The sequence below is a fragment of the Guillardia theta genome (genome assembly GCF_000315625.1).
Source record: "Guillardia theta CCMP2712 unplaced genomic scaffold GUITHscaffold_207, whole genome shotgun sequence".
Classification (NCBI taxonomy): domain Eukaryota; class Cryptophyceae; order Pyrenomonadales; family Geminigeraceae; genus Guillardia; species Guillardia theta.
This window is the reverse complement of record NW_005434469.1, coordinates 1-10,373: the sequence shown is the minus strand read 5'-3', so window position 1 is coordinate 10,373 and position 10,373 is coordinate 1. Positions and strand designations below refer to the sequence as shown.

The 10,373-nt window shown below is 53.2% G+C and overlaps 6 protein-coding genes across 6 annotated transcripts in view; 3 read left to right on the top strand and 3 right to left on the bottom strand.

The window, feature by feature from the left end:
- Positions 1 to 1,176, bottom strand: part of GUITHDRAFT_120975 (hypothetical protein) — a gene marked incomplete at both ends in the record, with an annotated part of 5,800 nt that extends 4,624 nt beyond the window's left edge. Inside the window, 3 exons of the mRNA XM_005819748.1 lie at positions 243 to 287; positions 335 to 388; positions 1,123 to 1,176. Of these exons, the coding sequence (XP_005819805.1) occupies positions 243 to 287; positions 335 to 388; positions 1,123 to 1,176 (153 nt within the window). The remainder of the gene's footprint in view (positions 1 to 242; positions 288 to 334; positions 389 to 1,122) is intronic.
- Positions 1,177 to 1,534: 358 nt separating this feature from the next.
- On the top strand, positions 1,535 to 2,533 carry GUITHDRAFT_166609 (hypothetical protein; the record flags this gene model as incomplete). The annotated part of the gene is made up of 1 exon (XM_005819747.1): positions 1,535 to 2,533. The coding sequence occupies exon 1, from the start codon at positions 2,069 to 2,071 to the stop codon at positions 2,531 to 2,533; it is 465 nt and encodes a 154-aa protein (XP_005819804.1). The 5' UTR covers positions 1,535 to 2,068.
- A 1,177-nt stretch (positions 2,534 to 3,710) lies between these two features.
- GUITHDRAFT_120973 (hypothetical protein) lies at positions 3,711 to 5,404 on the top strand (the record flags this gene model as incomplete). Its single annotated transcript, XM_005819746.1, has 11 exons — positions 3,711 to 4,039; positions 4,085 to 4,275; positions 4,324 to 4,420; positions 4,467 to 4,581; positions 4,629 to 4,757; positions 4,807 to 4,855; positions 4,908 to 4,956; positions 5,006 to 5,059; positions 5,111 to 5,158; positions 5,212 to 5,248; positions 5,297 to 5,404. The coding sequence occupies 11 exons, from the start codon at positions 3,711 to 3,713 to the stop codon at positions 5,402 to 5,404; spliced, it is 1,206 nt and encodes a 401-aa protein (XP_005819803.1).
- Positions 5,405 to 5,444: 40 nt separating this feature from the next.
- Positions 5,445 to 7,265, bottom strand: GUITHDRAFT_120972 (hypothetical protein; the record flags this gene model as incomplete). Its single annotated transcript, XM_005819745.1, has 3 exons — positions 5,445 to 6,851; positions 6,904 to 6,983; positions 7,223 to 7,265. 3 exons carry the CDS (start codon positions 7,263 to 7,265, stop codon positions 5,445 to 5,447), a joined length of 1,530 nt encoding a protein of 509 aa, XP_005819802.1.
- A 560-nt stretch (positions 7,266 to 7,825) lies between these two features.
- On the top strand, positions 7,826 to 9,646 carry GUITHDRAFT_120971 (hypothetical protein; the record flags this gene model as incomplete). Its single annotated transcript, XM_005819744.1, has 6 exons — positions 7,826 to 7,982; positions 8,122 to 8,774; positions 8,828 to 9,060; positions 9,247 to 9,302; positions 9,350 to 9,395; positions 9,442 to 9,646. The coding sequence occupies 6 exons, from the start codon at positions 7,826 to 7,828 to the stop codon at positions 9,644 to 9,646; spliced, it is 1,350 nt and encodes a 449-aa protein (XP_005819801.1).
- Positions 9,647 to 9,675: 29 nt separating this feature from the next.
- GUITHDRAFT_120970 (hypothetical protein) lies at positions 9,676 to 10,264 on the bottom strand (the record flags this gene model as incomplete). Its single annotated transcript, XM_005819743.1, has 2 exons — positions 9,676 to 9,777; positions 10,166 to 10,264. Coding segments are annotated over 2 exons (201 nt in total), but the record flags the coding sequence as incomplete, so codon positions are not given.
- Between the last annotated feature and the right edge of the window lie 109 nt (positions 10,265 to 10,373).

Below are 10,373 nucleotides of genomic sequence, written 5' to 3'. Positions count from 1 at the left end.
GGAGGAGGAGGAGGAGGAGGAGGAGGAGGAGGAGGAGGAGGAGGAGGAGGAGGAGGAGAGGAGGAGGAGGAGGAGGAGGAGGAGGAGGAGAGGGAAGGGAAGGAAGGGAGGGAGGGAACAGTAAGATGAAGTGAGAGAGCAAGTGGTCAATCGTGAGAGAATGCAGGAAGGAGAGAAAAAGGTCAAACAGAGGCAAGGGGAAGATAGAGGTTGACAACCACATGCCAAACAAGAGTCCAAACCTTTTCCACCGCAAGCTTCAGCTCGCTAACAGCTTTTTCCCAGTCCTACCATTTCCTGAAAATCAGAACGAGTGAGGAGAAGATAATATCACCTTATGATAGCTCATCAATGCAGACCGGCACAAATCTTGAACTTCCAAGAAGATCTACGAAGCAATCAGCTCTTGTGTCATTGCAGTTGTACGCATTGCTTTCAATGCCCCACATGAAGCTGTATTCATCATCGTCCCCATCACATTCACATTACCGTCATCATATTCATCTCCTTCTCCTCCTGCCCCTGCTCCTCCTGCCCCTGCCCCTCCTGCCCCTGCTCCTCCTACTCCTCATCGTCCTCCTACTCCTCCTCGTGTACGTCGCCGTCATCGCCATCATCTGCCTGACTGATGCATACATCCCCATCTCTTTTATTTGTTTCCCTCTCAATCTCTCTGTCTTCTTCCCTCCCTCCATTCTCCCTCCCTGTATCTGTTCCGGATTTTTTATTGCCGTTCCCCTCCCTCTTCTCACCCATTCCGCTCTCTCTCGCTCGTTTCCGTTCCCCTCCTGCTCTCCCCTCATCCATCATTGTCAAGTTCTCTCATCGTTCCTCGTCTTCTCACCTCCTCACCTCCTCACCTTCCTATTTTCATCGTGTCGTCCTGTCATGTTCTCACTTCCTCCTGCTCTTCTGCTCTCATCTCCTCCTCCTCTCCTCCCGTCTAGTTACATCTTATCCTCCTCTCCTCTCCTCTTCTCTCCCTTCCTCCCCTCAGGCTCATCTCCTATCATCCTCTCATCTCTTCTCGAGCTCGCGTCTCGTGCTCTCGTCTCTCGTCCTCGTCTCTCGTCCTCGCCTCTCGTCCTCGCCTCGCGTCCTCTCTTCTCTTCCTCTGCTGACCTCTTCTCCTCGGTCTCGTTGGTAGATCTCTTCCTTGGTCTTCGACCGCTCCATGCTTCGCTCCACAAAGATCCTGAAGCCGAGCCCGCCTCATTGCTATTCATATGTATAATTGGGGGCAGAAATCACAACTCTCCACACAGTAGTACCACGGTAAGGGCAGCTCGATGAGTAATGTTTAATACCAGAACAAACTCATCCCCACTGCACAGTCAACGCCGTGCCTGCAAGCTATACCACCGACAACCGAGTGCGCCCCAGAGCCCGTCCGATTTTTCAAAAGTGGCAGTCACGGCAACTGTGACACCTGAGCAATTTTGTCAACATGTACAACTTACAACACTAATAAGACAAAATCAGTACTGACAGAGTATATATATATGTCAGAGCTCACTTGTTTGGGTAGAATCTTGAGTACTACATTTCATTTGCTACCGCATTAAATATACATATTATTCGTATTTATATATAACCTGGCAGGTTGAATTTGGTGGGTAGGGTGGTGCCGTTGACTCGGACCGGGAAATTAACCTCCAAGTCCCGAGAGTGGGGGTATTCCAAGGTCATTTGAGGGGTACTTCTGGTGTTCAGTGGGGTAGTTCAGTCCCGTGTAAGGGGGTGGTTCGGAATTGTCATTCTCAAGGGTGGGTTGATATCTGAGTGTACATAATAGAGTGTAGGGTGCTATGACCAACTGCAAATACCCCTAGGACTGGGTCATACGAAGTCGCCTTATCCCTATATTCGACAATGGGGTCATCAAAAATTTACCGTCGGGTAGGCGTATCCTTGTTGGTACACTGTAGCCTGGAGTACCCCTAGAATCCCCTAGCCCGTGTGGTGTTGACTAGGGGTAGTAATCCCCCACCGTCACCCAGTAAACTTGTGAGGACCCTGCGTTTCTAAAGAGAAGCTGAGGGTAGGGGTCCGATGCTCCGGGGGACCAATGGTAGAGGACCCCTCCTTTCCCCTAGCGCGAAATATGAAAGAGTGGGGTCCACTGGCTCTTCGTCTCCGCCGCCTCGCCATGCCGCTGATCCACACCATCATCATCCCCCACCACCACATGCTTGCCGGCGGCCACCCGCCAGGAGAGCCCACCTTCGACGCTGCTGGCTACAACAGCGGCTCCGGCATCTACCAGTGGACTGGAAACTCGTTGGGCTATGGACTGTCGGGCCAGACTACTCGCTCTGTCTGCAAGGACTATGACAAGTATCTCCGTCAGCAAGGCTGGACCAAGCCAGGACAGCTCTCAGAGTGGAACCCCGGCTGCAGAGGACATGACGTCTCCTACAACGAGTGGTACTCCCTGGATGACAGCCCCTCCCCCTTCAAGCACAACACCACCCCTGTCGACGTCGGCTCAGTCGAGCCATGGCTCTCCAACGTCGGCGGAGGCATCTACTAAAAATGCTGTAGCGCATCTTATCATGCGCTGAGGGAGGTGCAATTAGTTTGAACTGGGGTTTCACGGATTACACACTTGTAAACTTTCCTCTTATTTCCGCTAAATTTGCTGTCGCTTCACGATTCATGTTCTCATGCACTCGGCAGGCTGCTTTCTGAAAGTCATGATGAACAAACAAGTTGAGTTGCGCAATCTTCAACTTTGTTTCTATTTGGTTGCGATTTCAGTTCTGAACACACGCACTCACCCCTAATGCCAAATCTTCTAATCTGTTGCATCATTCGCAAAAGCTCGAATGAGCGAGTCTTGAAAGAGCGAGCTTTTGCGATGGTAGACTCGCTCTTTAAGATAGATCGGTTGTGGGGCTTCGGGTTGTAATATGATCGCATCATAGCTGAATCCTGACAAAGCAGGTTTTCCTGAACTCCGAACCGTTACATCGAAGTTGCTCCGAAGCCTTGAACTTATTTCACTTTAATCTAACGTTGTCAAGTTGACGGTGAAAACGACAAGTCAGGCAGCTCATCATGTTCACTTAGTAAGTTGACGGTGAAAACGACAAGTAAGGAGCTCATCATGCTAACTGAGTAAGTTTGACGGTGAAAACGACAAGTAAGGAGCTCATCATGCTAACTGAGTAAGTTGGACGGTGAAAACGACAAGTAAGGAGCTCATCATGCTAACTGAGTAAGTTGGACGGTGAAAACGACAAGTAAGGCAGCTCATCATGTTCACTTAGTAACGGTTGGACCATGAAAACCGGGCCGACAAGTAAGGCAGCTCATCATGTTCACTTAGTAAGTTGGACGGACACGACAAGTCAGGCAGCTCATCATGCTAACTCAGTAAGTTGACGGTGAAAACGACAAGTCAGGCAGCTCATCATGCTCTTGGTGAGTAGACGGTGAAAACGACAAGTCAGGCAGCTCATCATGTTCACTTGGTGAGTTGTGTTGAAGGGTTCAACAGTCAGTCACTCAGTGATCGGATCATGATGATCAACAGTGACACACTTCCGAACTTGCGGCTGCGGCTGCACTGCCCGGCCCGCCCCGGCGCCCCCTAATTCTAACTAATGTCTGATTATTTCAATGCACATTTGAAAAATAACCAGAGAAGTTCGAAAAATAATCAGAGAAGTATGAAAAATAATTTTAGAACGTGGTAGTGGTCGCAGATGATGCGGCTGATGGCGGCGGTGATGGTGCTGATGGCAAGCGCCACAGCTACTTCTATGGCCCCCTCCTCCTCCCTCTCCTCCTCCTCCTCTTCCACATCCAAGTCGCTGAACTCTGCATTGGGATCTTGCCACGGCTTGCCATACAGGCTGCGGGGAGGGTGTCCTGAGGAAGGGGCGGTTCGAGTGGAACTATCCAAACACAGGCAGTCGAGTGCAGGCAAGCAACTTCGACTCAGGAGAGCGCCCTCCCTGCTCCAGCGAGCCCCTCATGCGGAACCCCTGCAGCACGTGGTGGTCCTTCGAGGCGGATCTGAGAGTTACAGCACGTCAGGAAGCTCCGACCGACTGTGTTGATTGTGACATCTGCACAGGGGGAGCGAGTCCGAGAACGACAAGAAGCTGGGAACGAAGGAGCCGGGCTTCAAGTCCTACGGTCATGGTGACGACGAGGAGGAGGAAGACGAGGAGCAGGACTTGCTGGACGAGGTTGAGAGGAGCCCTCACAACGTCGACGCGCTGAGGGAGCTGGGATATTACCTCTGGGAGGAGCTGGGAGATCTGGGTAAAGCTCGTGATCAAGGGACGATGCGCGACTAACAATGTCGTACAGACAGGGCAGAGTCGACGTTCCAGGACAATGTCAATTCCAATCCCCGAGACCCAGTGGCTCTGTGTGATCTAGCTAACTTCATGTGCGAAGAGAGGAGGTATGACGCATGGCCGTGCTTGCTGCTCATCCCTGACCTGCTGTAGGAACCTGACTATGGGTGAGGAGCTGTACCTGAGAGCAGTTGAAAGCAACCCCTTCGACTCGCTCGCTCTCACCAACTACGCCGACTTCTTGGAGACTGAGAAGTTGGATCTAGAGGTCGCGGCCTGGCTGGGCCTGAGAGCAAGGATGATGGTGTCCTACAGGGAGCGAAGCAATACTATCTCCGTGCTATTGAAGGAAACCCGAGCGACGCTGAGATTCTCTGCGACTACGCGGACTTCCTTGCACACAGGATGAAAGACACCGATGAGGCTCAAGTCTTCTATAAGAGGGTGAGGCTGCCGCGGATGCTACGATGAGCCCAGTCACGGCATGTGCCAGGCATGTGAGAAACGACCCCATTGCCCCAAAACCCTCTCCGCGTATGGAAGTACGTTCTCTTGCAATCACTGTCCAGTCTGCTCATAGTTGCCGTCATGCAGGCTTTCTGAGTGGCCAAAACCAGACGGAGGAAGCTGAATCTTTCTTCCTGTGAGTCAGATTGATGACCCTCGGTATGTTCCCATGATTATGCTTCAAGGCGAGCGATAGACAGCAGCCCGCACGACCCGGAGGCTCTATGTGAATACGGCAGGTGACTCAAGAGGTTCCGGTCACGTCCCTCAGACGCTCAAGTCTCCTCCAGATTCTTGTGGAAGGGCATCGGAGACCTGGAGAAGGCCGAAATCTACTTGTGCGCATGATCGTTACATGCCGTTACCTGCCGCCTCCTGACTGTGCCCGCAGGAGGAGAGCCTTGAAGAGTAACCCCCACAACGAAGAGGTGGGAGGACCGCGGCGCCGACTCGTTCTGGTCTGAACGTCTTGACAGGTCATCGACGATCTGGCGGAATTCCTGCGCAAGGGAAAGTGCAACGATGGTGAAGCCTCTGAGATCCTGGCCCTCAAGGATCCAATGTCAGACGAACGATCGGACTGATGCAGGTAAGTCTTTATTCTTGCGGCTCTCTATGGTACACTCATGCCTCCTCCTCCTCCTCCTCCTCCCCCCAGCTGACCATCGCGCTCCCTCGGCCAACTTGGTTTCTCTTGTCTAAGGAAGATTCACAATGCATGTAGGGCGAGTATGCTCCTTTCCCTGCCTTGTCTCCCAGCCCGCCATACTCACAACCCAAGTCACGTAGGCAGTCGAAAGCAGCATCTGCGCACTTGAGATGGGTGTCGCGAGCGCGTCTGATGAGCTCCTCTGCCCCCTCCTCAAGGAAGAGAGGGACGAACTCTGGTCGTCGCACGACGATGTTCCTGATGGCGATCATGGCATATCGGTTGACCTCGGGAAACTTGGGATGAGTCCGCATACCCTCTAGAAGGAGCTTGTCCCCGCCATGCTCGATGATCCTCTCCGTGTTCTCCGGCATCCTCAGGGCCATGGAGGCGAATGCAGCAAACCCGCAGCGTACGGCGAAGGCGTTCCTCGCATGGAGATGCAGAGCCTCGATCATGAGGGGCAGAGCGTCTCCCTGGCACAGCTCAGTCTTGGCCTTGTCATTCTCCGCAAGATTCGCGAAGAAGAGCAAGCACCTTGACACCAAGTTAGCATGCTGCATGTGCTGCCTCATGCCGTCCTTGATGAGTTCGACCCCTCCCTCTTCAAGCACGCTCTTGACGATGTCTTCCTGGATGGAGACGGCCTTCAGAGCATACACGAGCTCCTGCACGACCTCCACGTCCTCCCGATGCTTACGGAACGCCTGGTAGATGAGGGGGAGCATCTCCTGCTTGTAAACATCTCGGGCAGTGTCGAAAGCCTTGGAGGCAATTGACGTGAGGTCGTCGGCAGTTGCGAGCGCATGGATGCAGCTGCCGACCTCAGCCATGAGCGCTGCCGACTCGCTCAGGTCCTGCAGGGCACCCTTGAGCATCTCGAGCCCTCCTCGGTCCACTATCGCTGCCTTGATAGGCTCACACTTTTGAGCCCCCAGAGTGCACAGCTTGAGGCCTTTCAGCTGGACATCAGCTCGCCCTGGCATCCTCCGCATGGCCCCCATGACAGCATCCATCCCTTCGCACTTCCAGCCATGCACGATGTCGCGAGGCTCCTTGAGCTTCTCCTGGTTCGTAGGGTGCCCCTGGATCAGGAACGCGAGGCAGTCAAACATGGTCATGGCCTGGTCCTCCAGCAGGTCGTCAGCAGCTAGCGCAGTGAAGATCGACTGCAGCAGCCCGGCGTTCCCTGCAATGGTCTTGCTCTCGTTGGCGTCCGAGGAGGACCGCAGCAACTTCAACACCTTGGTCAAGACTTCATGTGCTCCCTGCTGCTCTGTGTTGTTGACTTTGTCGGTGTATTCACGGGTCAGCACGACCAGCGGGACCTCGTCCTGGTCGACGCATGACAGAGTTGTAGCTATGTTACTGAGATCGACACCCTGCAAGCACGTTCATGGCATGGAAAGTGGACAGGAGGGTCGGGGCCTGCACCTGCATTTCGAACTGTTTTATCGCATCTTCCACGGCCTCCTCTCGGGACATGCCGAAGTCATCCATGTTCTCTTTGACCACTGAGAAGGGGTTTGCGATCAGAAGATTCGTCGTCTTCTTCCTCAACCGTGTCTTGTCCTCCTTCAAAGTCTCCTTGCTCCACCCATCTCACAGCCCTGCTCATTCTTTCCATCTGCTATCTGCTCCTACCTGTGCTCGACATGCCCCTCAACGTCTCTGTTCTCTGCCTGCATGCGGCCCACTGTTCTTCCCCCTCCTGCTCCCCCCCCCCCCTCCCCTCCCTCTTCCTCTCCCTCACCAGCATTGAAAGTGTCCTGCGCGATCCGCTTCTTTCCCGCCATTTCCTGAGTGCGTTTGAGAACTTTTGAGAGGTCTCGAATCTTCGGACACGAAACAAGGAACTTTTGGAGAAATAAGATGAACTTTCGAGGAAAACTGAATTCAAACTTTCAAAACCGAGGCAAGTTACAAACTTTTGTTGTGAAACTTTCAAACTTTGGACGGCGAGAACTTTCAAACTTCCGGCCCCTTTACAGACACGGAACTGAGGGGAGCTTTTCTTTGTCAGATTTCGTGGATGTTGATGAATTTATTGAAATTTCATTGTCTAAATTGAAAATAACAGTATATGAAGAGGTATCATTTGTGTTCTTTTAAAAGACAAGTTTTACATCGGTACCCTCCGATGCCCGAATACGCAAGCAAGCGGCCATGGCACCAAGGGCGACGAACATGGCAGACGAAGCGCTTGCATGTTGAAGATGATGTGATGATGAATTTTTTCGCCTTAATGAGAAAACCGACAAGTCATTGATCTTTTTCTTGTCTTCTCTTCCTCACTACTACGTGTTTTCAACAAGAATTGCCACAACGAGAGGAATTGGGATTTCAAGGATTTTGCATGGAAATCAGCAACAAGTCGGGATCATTTGAGAGCGGGAAGACGATGTATGATAATTTTGATGACATGCTTAGCACTGGAAGCATATACGATTCTCAGGAAGGGAGGTCGGACACTGATTGGGCCGGCCTTGGCGTGATTCTAGAAGCTTCAATAGGTATGAATGTGTGGAAGGAGGCCTTTGCTATGATATCAACTTCTTGTTTCATCTTGATGTCATTGACACCCAACCATCTGCATTCTTGTTTTCTTTCATCTCCTCGCTGTGACTGCGATGTGATGGCGGCACGCTGCAGTGGCTGCCGGAGGATGTACGTGGGTTGTGGAGGAGATAGCACCTGGATCACCAGCTGATCTCTGCGGTGCGATCAGCATCGGAGACATGTTGGTCAGAGTTGACGACGTCATGGTCGCCGGCATGCAGATCGGCGAAGTTGTGAAGCTCATCATCGGAAGAGAAGGGTCGCAAGTGAAGTTGGAGTTCTGCAATGACGCTGGAGTTTACTCTGTCGATCTTGTACGGGCCAAGGCGGCAATTGTGAACAGCACGGTGATGAATCTCTGTCACAGCATGTCTATGATGTCGCCGTCCTCCTCGATCCACACGTTGGACTCTCTTTCTTCTCATTCACATGCAAACTTGCGCTGTCGAGAGCGATCGCCTGCGTTGGTGGAGGGACTGGGGATGAGGAGGAGCATCGAGGAATGGATGGCGACGAGGGACAAGGGGCTTCATCAGCTGACGGACGACGAGAGGGATGGAGAGGAGAGGGGGAGAGGAGAGGGGGAGACTAGAGAGACGGTCAAGGGGATCGAAGGGAGCCTCCGGACTGAACTGAAGGAGTTGGAGGAGAGTAGGAGGGGGTTGGCTGAAGAGTTTGAACTACAAGAGAGGAGTGCGCAGCATCTTCGGGAGCAGACAGCTTCTACGACCATTCTCTCTTCTCTTGTGCGTGTTGTGGATCCTGTCTCTGTGGTCACTGAACGAGTTCCTCAACACAGGCTGGCGACAAGGAGAAAGGGAGGGAGCGCGTGGAGGAGCGGGAGGCACTGGAAGCAAGGTTGGTAGCAGCAGAGAGGCTCAACGAGCTGTACCTCCAGGAGATCTCGTACCTGCGATCGCAGCTCGCCCACTGCCTGCAGGACGTTCGAGGTGTGCTGGAGCTGCTGGAGGAAGGGAGGCGCGCGCAGGGCCGTCGTGACATGGTTGAGGATCAAGTCTTGATGGACCTCCGGTGGGCAAGGGAGGAGATTATCAGAGTGAAGGAGGGACTGCTGGTTGCGGGGGAGGAGGGAGGGTCGAGTACCGCAGGTGGATGTCGACATGTACCACTATCGCTATCTTCCTCTGCCTCCAGTGCCGTCGAGAACGGGAGGTTGATTCGAAGTAGTCCTTGCGCGATCTGACGCGTTTCCCGCAGCGCCGCTGTAGACTCTCCCCGTAGGAGGACGCGTCTTGGAGCTGTCAACATAACGAGTAAGTGTGACATGAGTGGTGAGCTTGTGGTAAGTAACCCATGGCAGAACATGTTGAAGAAATCCTCACAGCGCAGGATGCGAGCACGAAGATGTTAGCAGATGTCTTGAACTTGATGTGATTTGTAACGGCACCACAGGATCAGCGAGATGATCGTAGACGAGACGCGACTGAGTGAGTCTCTGTCCTGTCGAGGAGCGGAGGAAGGGCAAGGGAGGACGGCCACAGACGAAGAGCTGAGGAGAGGTGCTGGGGATGGCGTGGAGGAGGCGGACGAGAAAGAAGTTGATTACTTCGATGACTTTGCCCTGTACAAGATGTTGGATACATTGACAAGAGTTTGAAAACAATCTTTTCAATCTTTTCACTACAGTCAAACAAAGAGTTTCTCCCCCTTCTCCTTGAATTCCATAGTGCACTTGACCATCTCCTCGTACTTCTTCCCGATGTCATTTTCATCACCCTTCTCCAGCGCCTGTTGAGACACCAAAATCAACCAAGAAAGAGCAACAGGGAGCGGGAGCAGGAGGCAGGAGCAGGAGCAGGAGGAGCGGGAGCGGGAGCGGGAGCAGGAGCCGGAGCCGGAGCGGGAGCGGGAGCAGGAGCAGGAGCAGGAGCAGGAGCAGGAGCAGGAGCAGGAACAGGAGCAGCGGGAGCAGGAGGCAGGAGCAGCAGCGGGAGAAGGAGCAGGAGCGGCGGGAGCGGGAGCTGGAGCTGGAGAAGGAGCGGGAGCAGGGAGGGGAAGGGGTTTGAAGTAGGGTTGGGGTCGGTGGGTGGCGAGAGAGGGAGAAAGGGAGGCAGCGGCTAGGTACTGAAACCAACACACGCGGAGAGGGGATAAGAGATGATGGGGAGGATCAGACCTTGAGGAAGTTCTTTGCTTGCTTTGCACATGTGATCTCGGCAACACACACATCTTTCGCGAGGAGTTTCTTGCTGCAATCTTGTTCATCGCTGCAGGTCTGTCAAGACACGTCAGTTCGATCATCTCCTAGCACATCCTCATCCTCATCCTCATCCTCATCATCCTCATCTCCATCTGATATCATCATCATCTCCATCTCCATCATC